Below are 24,704 nucleotides of genomic sequence, written 5' to 3'. Positions count from 1 at the left end.
AACCGGAAGGAGAGGAAAGAAGGTTTACTCATGGCAATTGACATTTGCTATTTGGTTGTGACAATTGCTCAGAGAAAGTTTCTTTCATCAGAATGACACTGGATTTGTTGGAATGAGACAGAGTGAGCCACACCATTACCCAGAGATCTCTTAATTGAGCCTAAGGACCAGTGCACCTGATCCAGATGTGCCAGCAGAGTCATGGTGAACCCAGCAGGAAAAATAGTTTATGTGCTTTGACTGGACTCATTGATGAAAGAATTAGCAGGTTTTCGAGAGTCTTGGTGTCTCATATTTCTGTTTAAATTTTTGGTGTAACCTTGGACAAACCACATCACTAGTTTTCTCATTCATGATATTGGAACAACTGGACCACGTTGGCTTTAGTATTCCTTCTGGATTTAAACTATTGGTGCTTCTAATGGCATGGCTCTAGATTTGATGGATTGCTCAATTAAAGGGTAAATACTGGAAGCATGAGAGGAAAGAAAGGGAATGCTTTGTGCCCTGGGTACTCAAACCTCTAATTCTGGAAAGTCTGAGGTTTGACACATATTAAAGAAAAGGAAACAAAAACACTCAAACTGGACGGTAATGCTGGTAATTGGATGAGTTGGATTAGAAGACTGGGTGAATACCACTGTTTCTCAGAAGCCTCACAGTGTGTGAGCCAGGGCTTTTCTCCCTCAGAATCTCTAATGGGTGTTTTACCTCCACTCCTTTGTGGAGAACTCTCATAGTGTTCACCTACCTTAGACCCCCTAAGGAAGCACACAGATATCTCTAGGAATAGCTACCAAATCAGAAGTGGTGCCAGGTGCATCCACAAAGAAGGGTTATCTAGCAGGTCCTTGAATAATGTCATTTCATTTTATGCTGTTTGTTACTAAAACATTGATGAGATGCCATAGGAACTTAACTCTTATCTACACTAATAAAAGAGAAACATGGTAATTGGCGTACGACCGCTACCCTTTTCATTGGCTAATCAGTGAGTATATGCAAATTAACTGTCAGCCAAGATGGCGGCCGGCAGCCAGGCACTGAAGCGAGCACGAGGCTTGCTTGCTGCAGACTCCAACATTCCCCGCCTCACTTGCCAGCCTCTCAGTTGCAACTCTAAGCAACTATATACTATGTTGCAAATAAGAAGCTAAACAAAACCCCAGAAAAGGGCTTCCATTCAGCCGGGCTCGGACCACAACATTGTATCTATGTTTTCAGCAGCAAGGCCTCAGAGCTAAAGCTGGCCCAGAAAAAAAAAAAAAAAAAGAGAAGAAAACAAGGAGCGGTTGGAAGCTTTAGTCACTCGCCAGCCGGAAAACAGCCCTCAGCCCCTCACCCAGACTGGCCAGGCACCCCAGTGGGGACCCCCACCCTGATCCAGGACACCCTTCAGGGCAAACCAGCCAGCCCCCACCCATGCACCAGGCCTCTATTCTATATAGTAAAAGGGTAATATGCCTCCCAGCACCGGGATCAGCGGAGCAGCAAGGCTCCCAGCACCGGGATCAGCATGACAGGGGGCAGCGCCCAAACCCCCTGATCGCCCTGTGGCTCTGTGAGTGACAGGGGGCGGGGCCACAACCTCCCTATCCGCCCTACTCTGTTCGTGACAGGGGAAGGCACCCCAACCCCCTGATCAGCCCTCCTCTGTGCCTGATAGGGGGGAGCTCCCCAATCCCCTGATTGCCCTGCGGCTCTGTGTGTGACAGGGGGCAGCGCCCAAACCCCCTGATCGCCCTGTGGCTCTGTGAGTGACAGGGGGCGGGGCCACAACCTCCCTATCCGCCCTACTCTGTTCGTGACAGGGGAAGGCACCCCAACCCCCTGATCAGCCCTCCTCTGTGCCTGATAGGGGGGAGCTCCCCAATCCCCTGATTGCCCTGCGGCTCTGTGTGTGACAGGGGGCAGCGCCCAAACCCCCTGATCGCCCTGTGGCTCTGTGAGTGACAGGGGGCGGGGCCACAACCTCCCTATCCGCCCTACTCTGTTCGTGACAGGGGAAGGCACCCCAACCCCCTGATCAGCCCTCCTCTGTGCCTGATAGGGGGGAGCTCCCCAATCCCCTGATTGCCCTGCGGCTCTGTGTGTGACAGGGGGCAGCGCCCAAACCCCCTGATCGCCCTGTGGCTCTGTGAGTGACAGGGGGCGGGGCCACAACCTCCCTATCCGCCCTACTCTGTTCGTGACAGGGGAAGGCACCCCAACCCCCTGATCAGCCCTCCTCTGTGCCTGATAGGGGGGAGCTCCCCAATCCCCTGATTGCCCTGCGGCTCTGTGTGTGACAGGGGGCAGCGCCCAAACCCCCTGATCGCCCTGTGGCTCTGTGAGTGACAGGGGGCGGGGCCACAACCTCCCTATCCGCCCTACTCTGTTCGTGACAGGGGAAGGCACCCCAACCCCCTGATCAGCCCTCCTCTGTGCCTGATAGGGGGGAGCTCCCCAATCCCCTGATTGCCCTGCGGCTCTGTGTGTGACAGGGGGCGGGGCCACAACCTCCCTATCCGCCCTACTCTGTTCGTGACAGGGGAAGGCACCCCAACCCCCTGATCAGCAGGGGTCCCAGACTGCGAGACGGCACAGGCCGGGCTGGGGGACCCCCCTCCCCCCGCCCCCCGAGTGCACAAATTTTTGTGCACCGGGCCTCTAGTTAAATATAAATAGGTTAAATATAAATAGGTATTAGCCTGTAATAAAATTGGTTTCATTGTATGTCATTTTGCTTAAAGTTGTAGAACCTATGGACAAAGTTGAGGACTTACTGTTAACATGTCTTGTCCACTTTCAGCTCCTATTTCCATAAAGCTGTGGTGACTCTGCATCTGAGCCTGGTGCTTCGTGTCATAAAGTGTCAGATTCTTTCAACTAATAAACCAGAACAGTTTCTTGAAAGAAGCAGGAAGGTGGGAAGGAGAAAGCATGCCCAAATTAGCAAGATCCCACGATGTTTTCAAAGCACACAGTGTATTTCAACTAGTTCTGAGACTGCAGAAGTGTTATATCACATGTCTTATGAAATTCATATAACATCTATTTTTAAATTTATGTGTAGTTTTAGAATGTTCATGGATATTTTCTTTTTTTTAAATATATTTTTATCAATTTCAGAGAGGAAGGGAGAGGGAGAGAGAGATAGAAACATCAATGAGAGAGAATCATTGATTGGCTGCTTCCTGCACGCCCCTACTGGAGATCGAGCCCACAACCCAGGAATGTGCCCTTGGCCGAAATTGAACCTGGGACCCCTTAGTCCGAAGGCGGACACTCTATCCACTGAGCCAAACCAGCCAGGACTGCATGGGTATTTTCTTTGTTGGTGTTAGGAAGCAGTCACATTCCTAGTTATATTTACAATGCTTTTATTTATAGTAGTTTTTATATCTTTAAAAATATCATTTTGTTAAATCATTAATTTGGTGCTCATGGTACTTTAAAAATCCCTTAGGAAGCTCACCCTGGCCCAGTACCTCAGCTGGAGTATGGTCCAGAAACACCAAGTTTGCAGTTCCATCCCCAGTCAGGGTGCATACAAGAATCAACCAATGAATGTATCAATAAGCGGAACATCGGCCTGGCTCAGTAGTTGAGTGTCAACCTATGAACAAGGAGGTCACCATTAGATTCCCAGTCAGGGCGCATGCCTGAGTTATGGGCTCGATCCCCAGTGTGGGTTGTGCAGAAGGCAGCCAATCAATAATTCTCTCATCATTGATGTTTCTATCTCTCTCTTCCTCTCTGAAATCAATATATATATATATATTAAATGGAACAATAAATTGATGTTTCTCTCTCTCCTTTCTCTCCACTCCCCTCCAAAAAAATCAATATATATTTTTTAATTCCTTAGGAAATTCACAGTTTTTAACCAAATCTTCAATGGTAGGGGCATGCTGGCAGTTCAAAGCTATTGATTCAGTATCATTGATTCAGTTAGCATTCTAGAATGATACATATTATATATATATGAATATAAAGGATATGTTGTTTTAGTAGTCCTACCTAGAACTGCTATAATTTACCCAGAAAATGTAAGACAGAAGCCACCAAGAAAGAAGGTAATAAATTGAGACTATGGAGTTAGGGAAAATCCAGACATATTTTCCCTTTCAAAGCAAAGACTATATTTCTTTTTGTATGTATATGGCTGAATAAAACTCAGTTATATGAACTTCAGGGATTTGAAAGGTAGTCTTTACATTGCTGCTATGACATCCTGCATGGCTTTATCAACTTTCCTAAGCCTTCACATTCGTCTACTAGTGAAAGAATGGTATTTATATCATACATTCTTCTAATGAATGCTGTGAGTTCATATTTATAAAGAACTATTTACATTTAAAATGGTCTCTGAAATATAAGAAATAGTGACCATCATGCCTGTGACTAAGGCAAAGAAAAAAATTACATCTGTGAACTTCACAACCTTTAATCTCCCATTTCTTAATCATAATCTTGAAAGAGTTGAAAAATAGAAAGACCTATTAACTCACAAGTGAAATATTCAGTTGGCCATGTTTTGTTCTCTTTGCAAATCATTGACTATATTTAATTAAAAAGAAAATACGAAACTGCTTGACATTCTAGTAAAAACTGGTTACCTCTCCTGCAGGCAGACAGGTCAAAACTGGCTGATATTTAATATTATTTACTTGTCTCAGTTTTAGCTTTAATAAATCCAAGAATTTTGAAAAGCTAAAATGTAACTATTTAAACAAATTAAGGGAAAGATACAACTTTGAATTTATTATACAACCTTTTCCAATGAAATTGTGGCAAGAATGAATAATGAATGAAATACAATTGCAAAACTTTTAGAAATATATTTTTCAGCAGTAGAGTCCAGAAGTTCATATCTTATCAGCTAGCAACGAATTGTTCATTACTTTAAAAGGACGGATACTGGGGTAGGAGTAGGTAGTGGACGTTTCATGATTAAACTGCAAAAAATTACAGCTTTAGAGTTGAAAATTTTACTGGAAAAGGTTGATTGTTTGGACTGTTGATTCGGTATGTGAAAATGGGAAGTGTGGTTATAGATAAATGAGAACTTGAACACAGAATGTAAACATGGAGTTCAGATGAAAAGAGAGATAAACAGAAGTGTCTGTAAGCACTGGCATTCCCCAGTGTAAAAATAAGATACATGGATACAAAATATTTTTTACTTTAACCACAGAAAAAGAAAAAAAAAAAAGACCACAGTAACAAAAGGAGGCCCTTAGTTCAATTCAAAACAAGGGAATATAATTTTGGTTCCTACATGTCAGAAGACCCAAGAGGAGGATAGGCAGAGTGTATTCAGAAAGTAGAGCAAGAAAGGAGTTTAAAGATATTAATATGTGGATTTGCTTACCACAAAAAAATTTGCACAGTTACAATGGAGTGAACTAATTGGTAAAGGCTGTTCTGCCATGTAAATACTATTCAACCTGTACTCCTAGTATGTGCTGTATTCCATATGTTAGGAATCCCAACCCTTGCTGATAGGGCTGACTATATAAAGGTAGTTGTCACTGTCTAAATGAGAGAAACTTGGAGAGCAGTTCTGCCCCAAAGGAAAGACTGACAGCTTGGAAAGTGACTTGTAAATGGTGCAAATATGAACTTGCAGTTGCTTGAGATAAGCATAAGCATTGATTTAACAAAACAAAGAATCCATTCTGAACATTCTTGGAAACACATAGTCTTTAAGAACTTGGTTGATGAGTTGAATGAAGTGGCCTAATTGAATTAATGCACACTGGTGGTTTGTTTATTCTACTTAAATGAAGCCAGAGCCAACAATTCTAAAAGTTTTTATTTGTTTGTTTGTTTGTTTGTTTGTTTGTTTGTTTTGTGAAAGGGGTAGAAAGGAAAGGAGGTTGTAATCTAGCCCTACAGCAGGCAGAACAAGGCATAGATTTGGGAGACTGTAAAATGGTAGAACTGACAGATTTGGAAACTGATTGCGATTAGGCTGAGATGTGATGTAGAAGGGGAAGAGTAGAGTCAGGACACGTTAAATGTGAGATGCTTTTTTTTTTCTTTTTTATTGATTTTATTGGGGGTGACGCTGGTTAACAAAATTATACAGGTTTCAGGTGCACAACTCCACAACACATCTTCTGTACACTGAATTGTGTGTTCACCACCCCAAGTCAAGTCTCCGTCCATCACCATTTATACCCCTTATACCAGCCGTGGGCAAACTACGGCCCGCGGGCTGGATTCGGCCCGTTTGAAATGAATAAAACTAAAAAAAAAAAAAAAGACCGTACCCTTTTATGTAATGATGTTTACTTTGAATTTATATTAGTTCACACAAACACTCCATCCATGCTTTTGTTCCGGCCCTCCGGTCCAGTTTAAGAACCCATTGTGGCCCTTGAGTCAAAAAGTTTGCCCACCCCTGCCTTATACCCTCCTCCACCTCCCCCCAAATTCCCACCCCTGCAATAACCACACTGTTGTCCAAATCCATGAGCTTTTTCTCAATTTTTTCTTTTTTTGTTCAATTCCTCCATCCCCCTGGCCCCCCAACTCTCAAACCCAAAACTTTTAAATGACATTTAATGCTTCCAGGAATTGGAGCTTACCTATGTATGGATAAACCAGTTTCTTTTTTGTCTGCATTATATTAATTGAAATTGTTCTGTTAAATAAATCTAAAATGGCCCCAATATCTAACTTAGAATAAATAAATTACTTGACTTTCCTCCACAGAGATACTTTGCTAGTAAATAGAAAAATAAAGTTTAGTGGTTTGATTCATTTTACATGGCATCAGTTACTCTATATCATTCCAATACAATAGATTATAGAAGATATAGTAAATTATTTAGGATCTTAATAAGCCAAGTCAATTTTAGCTATCCCCACTCGTTGCCTTATTCTCCTCACTGTAATATTTAAGCACAGTTAAAAAAAGAAATCGGAGCCTCTACTTACAGAAAATGTATCTTAAAATATGTGAAATATCTCAACTTATGATCAATTACTAATTTTAAATAACACCACATTAATTTAAGAACTATGAGAATCCATTCTAATATACTAAGAAGTTTTTCCTAATCATCTAAACCTCTGTTGATCCCCACCCATTTATAGCAGCTATACTGTGTAGGCCAGATCTAGTCTGCTGCTTGATTCTGCATAGCCAGCCAGCTGGGATTGGTTTTTATAGATGAACACTTGTGGTCTATATGATGATAGAGAATGCTGACTTTTGATCCCCAAATGAGCAAAATGTTGACCTCAAATAGAGAATTCTATTATTCTTGTTGATACACCTGTATTACACAGAAAATTAAATTCAATTATTATGCAAAAGAAGTCATATTCAATTATTACATTTTTAATCTTGTGATAAAATTTTTGTGAAAATTTGTTTTCCGTTCTGTAAACATACCTGAATACTATCCTTGATTTTTGCCTCTTGGCATGCAGAGTCTAAAATATTTACTATCTAGGCCTTTGCAGAAGGTGTGGCCCCCTGATACATTTTTTCTCATTCATTTATTTCTTTAGTCATTCCTGCATCAGATCAGCAAATAGTTTCTGAGCAACTCCCATATGCCAGACACTGTTCTAGGCCCTTGTGACACAGTTGGGAACAAGATTTTATAAAAATCCTGCCCTCATGAAACTTACATTCAAATTATATACATTATCACCTCACTACTGCCCTGTTCCATTATTCCCATTCCATATACTAGTATAGGCAAACTGAGGTTCAGAAAATTTGTGTGGCTTACCTGCAGTCTCTCGGCTGAATTGAACCCGGTTATGCCTGACTCCAAGGCTTGAGCCTTTGACCAGTGGGCTGGGCTGGCTTCACAGGTGGGGCTCCATGCTTGGTGTAATGTTCTTCTGTCACCATCTTGAAATTCTTAATCATTTTTTAGATGAGTTTTTGAATAATAAATAAATTTTCATTTTGCTGTTGGCCCTCAAAATTATGTAGTTGGCCCTTTCACTAAGGCAAAAGTGCTTCTCTCTCAGATCACATTTCTACCAAATTTTTTTTCTTTTTTAAAAAAGGAACTCATCTATGAAGGAGGCTTGAAATCTATCACTCTAGGAAAATCAGCTATTATTAGTCTGCTAGAGGCCCGGTACATGAAATTCATGCATTGGGGGCGGGGGGAGTTGGGGGGGTAGCGCTCTTCAGCGCAGCCTGCACCCTCTCACAATCCAAGACCCCTCTTGCAATCCAGGACCACTGGCTTCTAACTGCTGGCCTGCCTGCATGCCTGCCTCATCACTCCTAACCACTTGCCTGCCTGCCTGATCACCCCTAACTGCTCGCCTGTCTGCCTGATCCCCCCTAACCCCTCTGCCTGCCTGCCTGATTGCCCCTAGCTGCTCGCCTGTCTGCCTGATCACCCCTAACTGCTCGCCTGTCTGCCTGATCACCCCTAACCTCCTCTTCCTCGGCTCCTGCCACCGCGGCTTCATCCGGAAGGACGTCCGGAATGACATCCAGAAGGTCATTTGGCTGTCCGGTCTAATTAGAATACTATGCTTTTATTATTATAGATTGTTTTATCTTCCATTCACCAAAAGACTAGAAGTTCCTTAAGGACTAGGACTCTCACACAATAGTGTTTTGTAAGTCCCATTGTACCTAAAGCTCTTTTAAGAACACATTGAGTACAGAATACATATTTTTCAGTGGGGCTCCATGCTTGGTGTAATGTTAATTCCATTACTATCTGAATTTTGTCAAGGGTAAGAGTTGGCTCTGTCTTACCTTAATTTACTTCCATGAAAGAGAAAAATGTTTACCATCAACACTTTCCTCTAATCTATATGCATTTGTAAATTTTGAAATAAATGTTAGATCTGAATTAAACAGAACACAAGAACTGACCTGTTCTAATATAAGGAAATCTTTTATCTGGCAGTCAATGACTGCAGCACTGATGTCTTTGAAGGATACTCCTAGTTGACTGTATTTAAACAGATGCTTTATCTTTCTCTCTTTCAATTTCTTGCAGCCTAGTCATTGTTGGATAAGCAAAATGGTGGAGCAATTGTCAGTCAGCTTGACTGATCTTCTGGACAAGTTTTCAAATATTTCTGAAGGCTTGAGTAATTATTCTATCATAGACAAACTTGTGAAAATAGTAGATGACCTTGTGGAGTGCATGGAAGAACACCCATTGGAGGTAACCTTATATTCACTGGGATTGGTTTCTACTACTCTCCTCTAAAACCTATATTGATGGTGGTGGTGGGGATGGGGCATCTTCGTTTGTGTGATTATTAATGTATAAATTTGTAATTTAAAAATATTTTGAAAGATGAGTACAGAAATACATGTTTGTAGTTATACTGCAGTGTTCTAATATACACTAACACTTAAAAGTTGTCATTTAATGTAAAAATTGATTTATACTACAATGTAAAACCAGCCCTAATTTTATCTGTATTTCATAAGTGAATTAAATTATCGTAACTTTTCTATTAGGTTACAAATGTTCATTTACCTTTAAATGGAAAATTGTCTGTAATGAACATTTAAACTTGACTCTTATCCATAGTAATCACGTCATAACAAAGAAGTGCATTTTAGTATCTCCAAGTCATTTTCTGATTAGTTGTTGTCAACTTCAGAATATGGGCATGGCAATAATTTGGGTTCTAAGCATATTGAAGAGACACTAGGATTAAGTATAGTACAAGGTGTTGGAGTTCAGATCCTGACTTGGTCACTAATTAGCTTTGTGAACTTTAGTAGAGTTGACATGAGATGGTTTGTGATGAGTGCTTTAGCACTGTATCTGGCAAAATTAAGATTAATACATATTTTTATGATGATGATTTTATAACTTTGAATCTATAATAGAATAGGATTCGGGAGATATGCTTGGGCATAGAATTCACAAGCCCAGGTTTAGCCTACAGGCTTTTTAGAAGTTTAAACCTATGATTTTAAATATGATTCTGTACCACAATGCTCAAATACTTCCTCATCATCAACATTCCAGTTACACTGTAAGGCCCAATATCAGTCCTATTTGTGTTCTCCAATCTCAGAATTCTTGTCATGCTAGTAAACCTAATCACTATATTTATTCACTTCTCATTTCTGAGTCAGAATGTATCTATATATATAAAAGCCTAAGTGACTGCTCGACCGTTCGACTGGTTGCTGTGACACGCACTGACCACCAGGGGGCAGACACTCAATGCAGGAGCTGCCTCCTGGTGGTCGGTGCACTCCCACAGAGGGACTGCTGCTCATGACCCATGACCGACGGGCGCCAGATGCCAGGCTCACAGCTTGTGAGTGCAGCTGTGGTGGCATGAGCCTCTCCCGCAGACACTCCCCCTGAACGCCTCTCCCCAGTCCAGACCGGACCAGGATCAGGATCGGCATCAGGACTGACTGGGCGCAAGATGGCAGCCGCTTGTTGGTCATGGCCGTGCTGATATCGCCCTAGGACGGGCACACAGAGACTGCAGCAGAGTGGCAGTGAGCCTACCAAGCAGCAGCAATGGCAGGCACAGCGGGGCCAGGATGAGCAGGATTGGCGCAACACCTGGCCTGGGCTCGGGCTCCTCCCTGGCCACCTGCCACTTCACACACTACTGCATCCCTTGGGAGGATGTTGGACTGCCGGTTTCAGCCCAATCCCCTCAGGCCACGCCGAGGGATCCCACCAGTGCATGAATCCATGAATCCATGCACTGGGCCTCTAGTCCTATATAATAAAAGGCTAATATGCAAATTGTCCCCTCGACTGGGAGTTTGACCAGGGGGCAGGGCTGGCTGGCCAACTGCCTGCAGCCCCTCCACCTGGCCAACCCTGCCCCCAATGAGCCCCCCCAACCCAATGGGGGGGGGGGCGGCCAGCCAACCTTCCGCGTCCCCTTCTCCTGGCGGCCCAGCCCGATCAGCCACAATCAGCCCCAATCAGGGCAGGCCAGCCAGACCCTACCTGTGCAGGAATTCATGCACTGGGCCTCTAGTCTTATAATAAATAACATCTTAGAATTAACATCTCTTTTTATATCATATTAGTATTGTGTGCTGATGGCATTGATAATAGGTAGGGTATATCAGACAAGGTGTCATAAAGGAAATAATATATGCAGTGGAGCTTGAAAGATGAGTTAGGTGTTCAGTAAATGGAGATGTCAGGAAGAACATTCCAAATACCAAAGAATGTGCCTTTAATCATCATGATGCTTTGGCTGGAACCCAGGAGATTCATACCAGGAGGTATTTCTCAGTTGTTTTGGAGATTGAGTAAACATATATAGAGCAATTAGAGAGGTACATAGTAAGTGCTACATAAGTGTTAACTCGTATTATTTCCTGATTTTCTTTATAGATAATCATGCATTTGTGAATTCCTAAAATATAGCTTTGATCTGCTTTTAGGGGGACTTTAGAACTTAATCATATTCTTTATTCTTTTGTGACTTCTTTCATGAGCATCATGTTTATAAGATTTACGCACTTTGATCTATATAGCTGTGGTTACTTTTTTACTGCTTATATAGTATTCCATTGATTGAACATACCACTATTGATTAAGCCATTCTCCTGTTGATTTATAGACACTGCTGGTAAGAACTTTCCTGTATGTCTCATGGTACAGAAATGCAAAAGCTTCACTAGAGGCCTTACCTAGGAGTGGAATTTCTGGGTCACAGGATGGGCACATGTCCAACTTTACAGCTAGTATCAAACCTGCCAAATTTACATCATTCCATCAATTTGTAAGAGTCCCTTAGCTCCATCCATGTCCTTGCCAATATTTAGCATCAACTGTGTTATAGAGGTCTGTGTTTTTTTTTAGTAAGGAATGATGATTTTAATGAGCATCTTAAAAGAGCAATATCTCTAATTTGTTGTTAGGATTATTTTATTGTTATGATGTTGAATTCACCTGCCCACCCTATTCCTTTTATCTGGAGTTGAGCCTCAGACTAAACTTGACGGGATCACTATCCTGCTGTACCTATGTGAATTATGTATATTAACAAAATTGTCTAAGAGAGCTCGTTTTCCTTGCATCATTGAAGGACATAGTCTTTTACTTTGCCATCAGTTAAAATCTGTAGACTCTTTGAAAAATATAATCCTGTTTTTGTCTTCTTCTAGAATGTAAAAAAGTCATCTAACAGCCTAGAACTCAAGATGTTTGCTCCTGAAGAATTCTTTAGAATTTTTAATAGATCCATCAATGCCTTCAAGGACTTGGAGATGGTGTCATCTAAAACTAGCGAATGTGTGTTTTCTTCAACATTAAGTCCTGACAATGGTAAGGCATATAAGATTTTCTAATTTAACTATAAAAGCAAGCTTGATTCTCATATGTGTAGGTAAGAACCTACCTCTGAATAAATATATGTGTAGTTAGAGAAAGACGTATGTGTGTTTTGTCTAATATAAAAGCAAATGTCGAGCATAAAAGAAATGGTTATAGATTTGTTTTTCAAGCCAAAACAATTAATGATTGTCAGATTAAAGAATTGTGTGTGAGTAAACAATGAACGAGATAGTCACTCATGTTTTTCTTATCTGCCATTTGCCAGTAATTTACAATTCTTCACCTCCCATCTTCTTATGTCTCCGTCTCAATTCTTTTCTAAAGGATATAACTCTGAGGCATGAATTCTGGTCTTCACTAGTTACTCTCTCTTGAGACTCTTTCTCCCCCACCCCTCCCCAGGGTTCCTATAATACAAAATCGTAATTACAGTGCTTTTCTTTTAAATGGCCAATTATGAACAATTTGTAATTTTACATTTATCGGCCTGTATAGACAATGAATCTTTGTTCTATAAGGTGACTGGTGAACTTCTTAATAAAAATATAACAGCAAGACCCAGGATGAAATAAATAGGATATGAATCATTGAGATTTGGGAAGTAGACCTGAAAAATACTCTGGTATTGCACTCGGCCTTTTGGGGACTCTGTAATTTATGTAAATCACCGTGCAACACTGACACATTATTGCTTTCTATTTAGATTCCAGAGTCAGTGTCACAAAACCATTTATGTTACCCCCTGTTGCAGCCAACTCCCTTAGGAATGACAGCAGTAGCAGTAATAGTAAGTACATGTATCTGATTTAATGCATGCATGGCTCCAATTAGCACCTCTGGGAGTATTGCATGGGCTTTAAAGGAAATTCTGCAATTATTGCTGTGAATACTGTTCCATTACTGTTCTTCCTATTATGGTCTTCCTGAGATTTAAGGACTAGACTTGTAGAATTGGGTTTCCCTACAGTTGGAGATGACAATGAGAGAATTGGGCCAATAATTTTTTTGCTAAGATTATTTTAAATAAGGCATGAAATTACTTTTATAAATATGATTTAAGCTTTTTTCATTGTTGACTTAAAATTTATTCCGTGTAGAATTTGCCTGAGTTTTACAACAGAAAGTACAAATGCTTGTTGTGTGGAATTCCAAGGATATTTTCAGTTTTGTATATATCACTATTTACTATTATGTGTGTGGAAATTTGATGATTTTGTTATTTCACTATAAAATTATATGTTAGAAGAGAATATGCTTTTTCCCCTGCAATTCCTGTCCTCTTTGACCAAGAGCTTAGTTCCCTGGAAGTCTAATATCCTCTTTTTAAATCTAGGCAAAGATCATTAGATTTACTAAATATTTTGACCCTCAAGTCTCATGTAAGAGAAAAAAAATCATCCTGTGATCTTAGCTAAGAAAGTCATCCCTTAAGATTTTTTAATAGGGCACTGTCATATGTGTAGGGACATAGAAGACCTATCTATAAAAAGAAGTAATCCATTAATTACAAATCCACAATAGCAATTCTACATTTCAAATATTTTTTAAAAGACCCTCTAATATCCAATTTGTTTTGGAATTTTTGCCACCAAGTTGAGATGAGGCTATTGATAGTCTTTATTCTTCTTAAAGTGACTACTTATGCATTTCACTGTAGAAATATTAATGTGTTTGATTGCAGGTTGCTACCCAGACCTCTCTGAGGAAATAATATAATACACAGTATATGCAGGGCAGAATCTAAAACCTAAAATTCTGAATTACAGGATACTTCAGATCTGGAAAGTTTTGTAAAGGGATTGTATGTGTGTTAGTCAATTAAGGTCTTTCCTACTAATTATCGATTTTATTAATCTTTTCAAAGAAGCAATTTTTGGCATCTTAAATTATATTTATGTATATTTCATTGATTTCTAATCCTTATTATTTCCTTCATTCTGCTATGGGTTTAATTTGCTTCACTTGTTCTAGCTTCTTAATGTCTCACGGTGGAAAAATTAGATTGCTGACTTTAAAATCATTCTTCTTTTCTAATAGAAGCACCTTAAAGATATGTCTTTGTAAGCAGCTTTAGATGCACCCCACACATTTTGATATGCTCTGTTTCCACTGTCATTTCTTTAACAATATTTTAAATTCTCCTTGTGATTTCCTCTTTGATTCACGTGTTTGAAGTCTAAAAATGGATTTTCTCTAGATGTCTTATTGTTACTGGTTTCTAAATTAATTCTATTGTTGGAGAACATGCATTGTAATATTTTGAAATTTGACTATATCTATTATTCAGATATGATGTGTAGCATTCTCAAATTTAATCAGAGTGGTTGATAGTGTTATTCAGATTTTTTTATATCATTATTTGTCTAACTTTTGTCATTTACTGAGAGAGGGGAATTAAAAAAATCTTTCATTGTAGATTTGGCATTTTCTTTTTTTTAAAGCATATCTCTGGTAGACAGGATATAGTTGGGCCTTGCTATTTTATCTAGTTTTTCTGACATTTAAAGTTTTTTCATTCGTTTATTTATATTTGATACAACTATTGGTATGGTTGGGTATGGGTTTACCGTTCTTGTTATGTTTCCTGTTTGCCCTGTTTATTGATCCTCTGTCCTTCCTTTCCAGCTCTCTTTTAGGTTAAAGTGTGTGTGTGTGTGTGTATTCATTGTATTTTAATTAATCTGTTCTGAGTAGCACTATAAAATCTCCCACTGTCCTTCTCCATCCCACTGAGACATCCTGTGTCCATTCTATATATACTACCTGCTTTTTAAGTCAGTAGCCAGAAAATCTCTCCATTCTTGCTCATCAGAACTGTTCAGGTCTCTGATAAAGTCATAGCTTCCCAGGCATCATTCAGTGTATCGACAGGTTCTATGAAGTCTCTCCCTGTGCATGTGCAGCCTATTATTTGACCGATGGCTTAAGCAGAATCTCCTGGAGATTTCTGGCACTCCTCTGCTCAGCTCCTTTCCTGCAACTTACCCTGCTCCACAAACTCCAGCCAGATCAGCAACCCTGAACTTCAGTCTGAATCCCTGTCTCAGTGAAAATTCTGAGTCCCACTTGGGTTCTGTCTTCCACGCCTCGGTGCTTCCCAGCCAGAAAATCAGGACCATTTGGGTTTCACCGTGTGTGTTTTTGCTCTTTCTTGTGCGGCCTGTTGGCTAATGTCTGAAACAGTTGCCTGAGATAATTTGTCTAGTATAGTAACTCTTTAGCTTGGGAAGGCTAATCTGCTACCATCATGGTTGGAAGGAAAAGTCTTTTCTACTTACTTTAAAAGACAAACTGAATGCAGAACACCCATTCAGTCCTATGCTTCTGAGTCTGAATGTGCTTTTTAAATTGCAAAATGAATGGCCAGTCCTTTTGTTTGTTTATTTTGCTTTTTTTTCCTTCCTTTTTATAAAAAGTATGGGTCTTACATAATAAGCAGCTTTTGGCCGGGTGATGTCACTCACAAATGGGACACTTAGGTACCCACGCACAAGACCAGCTCTTAGGGAGCTTGCATTCTCATAAGAAAAACAGACATAAATGAAATACTTAGAATTTTGTCATACATATCAAATATACAGTTGACCCTTGAACAACACAGATTTGAAGTGTGCAGATCCACATACAGTATACATGGATTTTTTTTTCAATAAATACTTGTACTTTTTTTGATCTGCAGTTGGGAGTTCATGGATGGGAAGGTAAACTGTATGAACGGATCTATGCCATTTTACATAGGGGACTTGCGCATCTCCAGATTTGTGTATCCACAGGGAGTCCTAGAACCCCTCCCCATTGACCTGTCCCCCTTGGATACCAAGGAGACTTAAGTTTTGGGGGAGTCAAAAGTTATACTCGGATTTTCGACTGCCTGAGGGGTTGGTTCCCCTAACTCCTGCATTCAAGGGCCAACTTTATATTATAATAGATATAATAATAGACATATGTAACTGTTTTAGTCATAGCATAAAGGAGGAAAGACTGTTTTGGAAACAAGGTCAGGGAAATATGGAGAAAGCATGCTAGTTTTCAGAGATAACAACCAAAATGTGACCGTGCTAAGCAGAGGACTGGGCCATATGAAGGAGTAGTCCAGAGATGTGCGTGTCCTCTCTGTAGCTTGTAAAGGCGATCCAAGTTATCCAAAGGAGTTGTATTTTCAAAGTCATAGTAACATCTTTGTACCAGGCTAAAAGGATATCTAAAAAGTTTGAGATCCTTGCAGACAGTATTTAAGTGATGTAGAAAGATATCCTTGCTTTGACATTACTGTATACATCTTCTTCAAGAAATACAGTCTCAAGTCAGACTGCCTTGGGGTTATATCCCAGCCCCTGCCTGGCTGTGTGACCTTGGCCAGGTACTTAATTCCTCTGGACTCCCCAGTAAAATGGAGCATAATGCATCCTTCATAGGGTTTCTCTGAATTTCAAATGTCAGCACACATATACTTGGAGCCATGTCTGACGTGTAGTATGTGTTCATCATTAATTATTAGAACAACTGGATGCACTGAGGCTGTGGGTCAGTGATTGGAAAGCCTGTGAGCTTTGGGTCTGAACCCAGGAGCAGCACCGCGTAGCATGTTTGCTAAGCACCAAGAGATCCCTGTTCACAGGCGTGGTACTTACAGACTCACTCTAAAAAGGCGCTCCACAAATTCGAGGCATACTTTTTGTGTTGTGTATTTGTACAGATGTTGGGTATTATTAGTCAAACCAAACAAGTCAGTTCCCATGAATTTTGGACAGTGGAAAGTTTTGGTAATACTGAGATACAGTTAATATGTTAACAACCCAGGAATTTGGGATTACTCAAATCCTATCCAGATGAGCTCCCTCACTCCATACGGTTTCTTTGAGCCACCTTTACTTAAAAGCAAAGCTTTGTTACTGGCTTGGGCTTTGGCCCCAAGCACCCTTATGTAGGCCTTGAGGAGCCTGATTCAAATCTTACTGATCCTTGGAAAGCAGCAGGAGCAAGTGTCGGGAGTCAGGCCCTAGAAGTGCAAGCAAGCCTTTTCTGATAACATTTTTTCTCTCCCTGCAAGAGATATGGCAGTATCACTAGAGAGAACCAAAGGCTTGGATATTAAGCTACTTGCATTAACAGAAGCAATAACAAAATTGAAGAAACCTTGACCTCTAGACCTCTATGGGAGGTGAAGCCCAGTTCCCGTGGTCCCATTGCCTCCCAGTCTTCACCAGGCTGCTGCTGGAGGGATGGGCAGTTTTCAGGGCTTTGCTGAGGGCCAGAGTCCTGGGGTGGGACTTTCCAAGTGGTTAAAAGGCCACAGTACTCAGAGAGAGAAGTAAGATTTCCTTGTTAGGTTTCCTTGTTAGGGCTTTGTTTGGAACACCTGCCTTAGGGGCTTGTCCTTCCACCTGAGAAAGATTTTAAGTGGGGAATCCCAGAAGACCTCACTCTCTAGTAAGTTCCTTATGCTTTTTTGTTAGTGGGTGTGGTCTCTGCTCTGGTCTGAAGGGTGAAGTTCAAGATTTGGCCTTTGGATAAAACAGGGCAAACGGCATTCGGCTGCCTTGATTCCGGGGCATGTGGCTGCCCAAATGTAGCTCATGGCGTTCTACATAGCACCATCCTAGCTCTTTGGTTTTCCATGGGACCTGGGGGGCAAAAGTCAACAGGTTCCTTTGTTCTCACTTTAGACATTGGTCAGGGCTCCTCAAGGAGGTGACCTGGTCAAATTTATCAAAATTACACCCCAGTATCGAGTGTGGGTCACAGCAGGTTGACTAGTAAGGAAAATTCAAACACGTTACTGGAGCACACACACACAGTTTAATCATTTATAGACAGTAAAATAAAATTCCTAAAATGGTAGGAATTGCATGTAAAATTCTGAACCCATTTTCTTTTAGGAAACACTTTTATAAATGGTGGTTAAATCCCAAATTAGTGCACATAACCCTTAAAGTAACTATTATTGTAATAATAGTAACACTTCAGTTATACCAAATCCCATTTTTTACCTCAGACTTATTTTGGTGAGAGAATTCATGTTGAGCTCCAATTTAAGATGCTTAAACTGTATTTCCCATGGGGATGGTAGGATGTGGGCTGGACCAGAAAAACTGCTAATCAAGTCTTAAGGAAGCGATTCATTGTTATGTGAATGGAAGACCCCACTTCCCTACCCAGTCCCACTGTCCCTTACACTACATTCCTACCACCACTCACTGCCCCCCAACATGTGCGTGCGCGCGCGCGCACACACACACACACACACACACACACATATCCTATTACCAGAGCCTCTTTGGAAACAGGAATCATAAATTTGGCAAATTTTCTACTTTCACTTTATAAATGATGGGAAAATAGGCAATTCCTGTTCTCACTAGAGTAGATAAGATTTGTTTCTTGCCTCTCAGGTTAAATTTATGAGTTTATTTTTTCCTAAATATTGCTAAATCTACAGTGATTCAGCTCTTTTGTATTATGTTCTATATTTAGGTACTTTATATGTTAAATAGGTGAGTGTAGGGGCTGACAGTAACTCAGATAACATGGTAAAATATCATAGCCCAAAGCAGTTGCTTTATCTTGGATTAGTTTACATTTTGATCAATCATTGAAACTGTATAATTTCCAAACTTATTGCATCTTTAAAAGAAAACTGAGATTTTTAACTTCCAAAATGGCACATGTCAGTGTTTCCAAACAACAAAGCTGTTCCCTGTCAAGAAACAGAGAAAACTCTGTCAAAATGTTAAGCTTTGTGTGGGGAGGTAGAGACCCTTGTGGGAGAAGTGTTTTGTTGAAGTTATGAGTCACCCTGCTTCTATTGGAAGAGCAAAGCAGGAACAAGGAAGGTGTTCCATGCTAACATATGTCTTCTCTCTCACTAAGTTATTATTTAGAGTAAGCAATGGGAGACACTGGTGCTTTCAGCCATTTGTTAATGTTCAATAGTCTCAGGCTTTTCAACATAAGAATTCTGAGAAATCGCACCTTAGCGGGTAGAGGTGGGGAACATCCAGCCCAAGGGCCATATAAGGCCTGCAAAATCATTTGGTCTGGCCCTGCCAAGGCATTAGGGGTGAGTTAATTAAATGTTTGACCAAATATAGCAGGCTAATTTTTAGTTGATAAATTTATATGGCCCGCAAATGATGTTATAAATATCTAAATGGCCCTTGGCAGAAAAAAGGTTCCCCATCCCTGCTTTAGCCCATAGCACAGTGTCAGTTACTGCCTGGCATCCAGTAACTGTGTGTTGAAGATGCAATGAGAGACAGCATGATTCTAAGCATAAGGTACCAAAAAGTAATCTAACCACAATGCATGCAGAATGACAGTGCTTGCAGACCTTGATCTGGATTACAAAATGTCTCCTTACAAAATTGCTTGGGTAGATATCAAGAATGAGAAAGTGAAAGATATTAGAAGATAAAGCCACAGAAGATGGATTTGCTTGGTAGTACAAATCACCCTCCCACCCCCAAACCCAGGAACACATCCCGTCTGCATCCCCTATGTATCTATATCAACCAAGTCAAATTTCCTTTTGTCTGTGGGTTTTTTCTCTTTTTCAATTTATTTACCTTTTGGAGAATGCGTGGATTTATACTGCCATTCCCAAACAATACTCAGCAGAAAAATCATGGTTTAAATATTTTAAACAGAGAGAGGTCAAGAGCGTGTTACAGAAACAGGTGGGAACTACCAGAGCGATAGAGCAGAACCCCAGCATGGATATGCTGTGTTCACCACTGTGCTATTTAAATTACAGGGAAGGCCTTGAATTCCATTGGAGACTCCAAGCTGCAATGGGCAGCCATGACGTTGCCAGCATTCTTCTCTCTTTTAGTTGGCTTTGGTTTTGGAGCCTTATACTGGAAGGTAAGTGTTGTTTTTGTTTTTTTTGATCAGAAACTTTCTGAACTTTATATAGTTACTACTTCTTACTATAGTTACATAAGTGATTAACGAACAAACTGCCCTTTTCTGAGAAAGGATCTCACCAAGAAAATGATAAAATAAATGAAGTTCAACCTTAACTTAGTTACAAGAAAATTAAAATCTTAGAAAGGTTTCTTCCCATTACCTACTATGCTTGGGAGACCACTCCTCTGGCTGAGAATGCAGACTGGAGAAATGCAACTGGTTTTAATAGCTTTAACTAAATATAAAATAGAAGGAGAATATGCTGAAAATCTTACAAAGCCAAACAGAAATGTCATTTGTATTATCTGCTAATTTGGATTTCTACTCCTTTGTTCTCTTCTTATTGAAGCCTGTCTAAAAGTTTAAAATGTGCTAAATCATTGTGACTCAGCTTTTTGAAATGTCTTTTGAATTTGATTACTGTTTAAATCTTTCAGTTTCTTTATTACTTTTTTGCCTCCCATATTCTAAAAATGTTGAGTCGATAATACCATGCATTTCTTATCATTTCTTAATGGAAAAATATTTTACATGCTGCATGCTGAAGACAACTGTTACTGGAGTTATTGACAAAAGATAAAGGTAGAGACCACTAACCTCTGAAATAGTATATTATGCACTGATATTTTTATAATATGTATCACTGTTCTTTTTCCAGAAGAAACAACCAAATCTTACAAGGGCAGTTGAAAATATACAGATTAATGAAGAGGATAATGAGATAAGGTATTTTGTTTTACTAAGTGTGTGCACCAGTAAGCTTGGCATTGGCATTTCATGTATCATACACATGCTCATAATACCTATAAGAAGTGGTTCAGCCTAGCCGGTTTGGCTCTCTGGATAGAGCGTCGGCCTGGGGACTGAAGGGTCCCAGGTTCGATTCCCGTCAAGGGCACATCCCCAGTGGGGGGGGGGGGGGCAGGCCAGGGGGGGGGGGGCAGGAGGCAGCTGATCAATGCTTCTCTTTCATCGATGTTTCTAACTCTCTATCCCTCTCCCTTCCTCTCTGTAAAAAATCAATAAAATATATATTTTTTTAAAAAGTGGTTCACTCTTATAATAGCATCCCCCAGCCAGGGCCCTCTAAGACTTTGTCCACACTTCTAACCCCTCACTCCTTCTTCAAGCCTACATCTCCATTTAGCTGTAGAACACCTTCACAACCCTTGGGTGTCAGAACTGGTCCTCTCTACTTTATTTCTTGCTCAGACTCCTGGTCATGGAGCTTGGTAGGCACGTTTGCTTATTCTTCTTTTCCACACTGTTACCAAGACACACTGATTCCTCTCTCAAATCTCTCACAAGCTTAGCTTTTTCTTTGGCCATAGTGATTATCTTCATCCAAATCTTTATTATGTTTTGCCTGAGTTGCTGCCACAGAATGTTTCTTTTTCTTAGCCCCTCTAAACTCTACATTTGTCTCATTCTTCCTTAAATTTTGGCTCATAACATCACTTCCAAGTCAAGATACTTTGTTACTTTTCTTTTGCATACTTAATATGTTTGCCATCATTCTAGTTTTTAGAGCCCTTAACTTTTCCCAACCTATTATTTTCTCCAAAGCCAAATATAAAAATTATTTTAAGATACCTTTCCATTTACTGTAGCTGACCCTGATCATTTGTTTATCTTATGCCATATTGCCCAATACTGATACTTTGATTTTATGTTCAGGTTTGATTTTCATTTGTCGTGTTACTTTCTCTCAAATCATGCCTGTATATACAGATTCGCATGTTAAATACACGTAAGCATTTTTAGTATGTATATATGCATAGAGAATTTAAAAATCTACTTGGGAAACTGTTATGAGGCAGATAAATTCTTCCCTCATCCTTATAGTTATACTTATGAAGGTAAGCTTCCTACTCAACTTTGCAACCTTTTGTTACTGTGTTTATAGAAAAAAAGACCTGCCTTTTAAAATGCTTAGATCATGTCAGAATTTCTGTCCACAAGCAAATAAGCATTTTTTCTTGTTGTTTTTCAGTATGTTGCAAGAAAAAGAGAGAGAGTTTCAAGAAGTCTAATTGCTTGTATCCACACTGTTACTTTCGTATATTGGTAAGTTTTTAGAAGGCAAGCTGAAACATTTAACAAAAATTACACAGCCAAAATTTAGAAACAAAATGTATTGTCTCCTATTGAACTGATATCAGTATGTGAACTGAAAAGCTCTGTCATATTTGAACTGTACATTTCAAATCCATTGTTTTGTTTTGTTTTTACTTTTTTTTATTATTCTTTTTTAAAAAATATTATAATAAGTATTACAAAGGGTATTACATATGTGTCCTTCCCCCCCCCCGCCCTTGACAATCCCCTGCCCTCCCTTACCCCCCAGTGTCTTATGTCCATTAGTTATGCTTATATGCATGCATACAAGTCCTTCGGTTGATCTCTTACTCCCCTCCAAATCCATTGTTATTCTGAAGCTTTGACAGGCAAAGCCGTGCTAGTCCTGGCCCGTGGATTCATCTGGTATGGGAGTTTGTAAAAAATCAACAGATAAGTGTTTACTATTTTTGAGGCCAGAAAATAAATTACACAAGGGAATAGAGTAAATTAGGACTAAAATAAAATATTATTAATAGAGGGAGAATAAATAAAATCAATTTCAATTAGGTGTAACTACTGTAACGATAGAAAAAGTATTTCATTTGTTAGATGCTGAAAAGAGCAAAAACTAAAAACATTTCCTTGCCATCTTAAGGAAAAGGAGAAAAGGTCAAAATATCTTACAGTTAGGAGAGGGGAATTGTCAAGGTGAAGTGCCACCTGCCACATGTCTGGTAATCATTGTGCCTCATCACAGTACAGAGTCCAGGACGCACTGAATATTAACCACTGACAGATACCCGCTGTGGTTGTGTAGGTCTGCAGAGGGCTGGGAGGATGGGGAAGTGAGAAAACACGTCTGGAAGGCACTGGTGTTCAAACTCCAGACACTGTTGGGGGAGCCCCCTGAATGGCACTACCCTGGTCCAGCATGGATGGATTCATGCTCTTCTCACTTGCACTTCTGCCAGCCGGCTCTTAATATTGTTATGCCCGTGGAATCCTGAGCGCATTCATTACAGTGCAGTCTGAGTGTTCTCTCATGCTCCTTAGTTCTTCCCAGACTCTCTCATGACCACTAACTCTCCCAAATGGTACCTAGATGGTATAGACCGGTGGTCGGCAAACTGCGGCTCGCGAGCCACATGTGGCTCTTTGGCCCCTTGAGTGTGGCTCTTCCACAAAATACCGGCTCTTCCACAAAATACTGACTTCTGCGCATGGGCCACGAAGTTTCAATCGCACTGTACCTGCGCACCCCCACATGGTATTTTGTGGAAGAGCCACACTCAAGGGGCCAAAGAGCCACATGTCGCGAGCTGCAGTTTGCCAACCACGGGATAGAACATCGTTTTCAACAATCCAAAAATCACATGATACAATAATAATGATGCCCCACATTTCTCTAACACTTTAATCTTCTGCACAGACTTCATCTTTGCCTTTAAACATGCTCTTGATCAATGTGTCCAAAGCATGACTCCTCACTTCTTTCTGGGCTCATTTTTCCTGTGATATGATGTAAATGAATACAACCCTAGTGCAACTCTTTTTATTTTCTGGAGTCACATTCCCCAAGATGAAGTCACTGTTTTTGCCTAGGAATCTATTTCTCTGTCCCCAACCCCAACACAAGCCTCACTGTATCTTCCCTTTCTGCCATTTCAGTCCCCTAAGCCAGACATCCCAAATCACACATTAAATAGTTAATTGAGTCGTAAAGTGCAAGTAATGTCCTCTGTTGTGCGGTTTTGGATTGCACTGCTGGGATCCTGTTTTGGCACACGGGTCTTTAATCATGTGTTTTTAATTGTAGCCTTTGTCCTGTGACATTTGGAGAGTTGATTATGTGATGGGAAAACCCAGGGTACTTGTTTAAGAGACAAAAACATGGCATTTTAAAGCAATTGTAGTCAAGCAACTTATGCATCAGTCTACTAGCCCGGGGGAGCATTAAGGACAGGAACCAAGCCTGTCCGGTTCTCGCTGTAGCTCCTCACTTGTTTCCAGTACATTGTAGACTCTCAGGAAGTGTTTGCTGAATGAACAACTGAGTGAATGAATAAACCCCAAGTGAAAGTTTACCAAGTAGGGAGAAGATCGTGAGATATGCTGAACAACATTATATCCATAGTTAACAATGCTACTGTGTGTACATAAAATAAAAGTGTGTTGAGGGGAGATCTCACATTAGGTGTTCTTGCCTCAATAAGATAAAAATGTTTAATTGTTGATTGGCCATAGTACAAACGAGTGTAAAGTACTTCAGTGTTTGGGGATGTTTCAGAAAGTTGTCTCTTACAACAAATATGAGATCAGAGGATTCTGCTTATAGTGGATGGTTGGTAAAACTTGGAGATGGCAAACTTGATAGCAGTTTTCATTTAGGAATGGATATTATTCAAATCCCCTGTGAAATGATTTGTAATGGATCTATTATTGAAGCTACCTTTGGAAATACTATAT

The 24,704-nt window shown here is 40.2% G+C and overlaps 1 protein-coding gene across 6 annotated transcripts in view; it reads left to right on the top strand.

Moving 5' to 3' along the window:
* Positions 1–24,704, top strand: part of KITLG (KIT ligand) — an 89,292-nt gene that overhangs the window by 57,664 nt on the left and 6,924 nt on the right. For 4 of the 6 annotated variants that reach the window (XM_005872238.2, XM_005872237.2, XM_014544597.1 and 1 more), the window contains 6 exons: positions 8,982–9,152; positions 12,101–12,260; positions 12,973–13,056; positions 20,023–20,132; positions 20,836–20,903; positions 22,171–22,244. In XM_005872238.2, coding sequence (XP_005872300.1) covers positions 8,982–9,152; positions 12,101–12,260; positions 12,973–13,056; positions 20,023–20,132; positions 20,836–20,903; positions 22,171–22,210 — 633 coding nt within the window. In that variant the 3' untranslated portion in view covers positions 22,211–22,244. The remainder of the gene's footprint in view (positions 1–8,981; positions 9,153–12,100; positions 12,261–12,972; positions 13,057–20,022; positions 20,133–20,835; positions 20,904–22,170; positions 22,245–24,704) is intronic. The other 2 variants (XM_014544599.1, XM_005872239.2) reach the window with 1 other exon arrangement.

The sequence above is a fragment of the Myotis brandtii genome, unplaced genomic scaffold, assembly GCF_000412655.1.
Source record: "Myotis brandtii unplaced genomic scaffold, ASM41265v1 scaffold371, whole genome shotgun sequence".
NCBI lineage: Eukaryota > Metazoa > Chordata > Mammalia > Chiroptera > Vespertilionidae > Myotis > Myotis brandtii.
The sequence above is the reverse complement of the archived record's forward strand: the minus strand, read 5'-3'. Positions and strand labels throughout refer to the sequence as shown.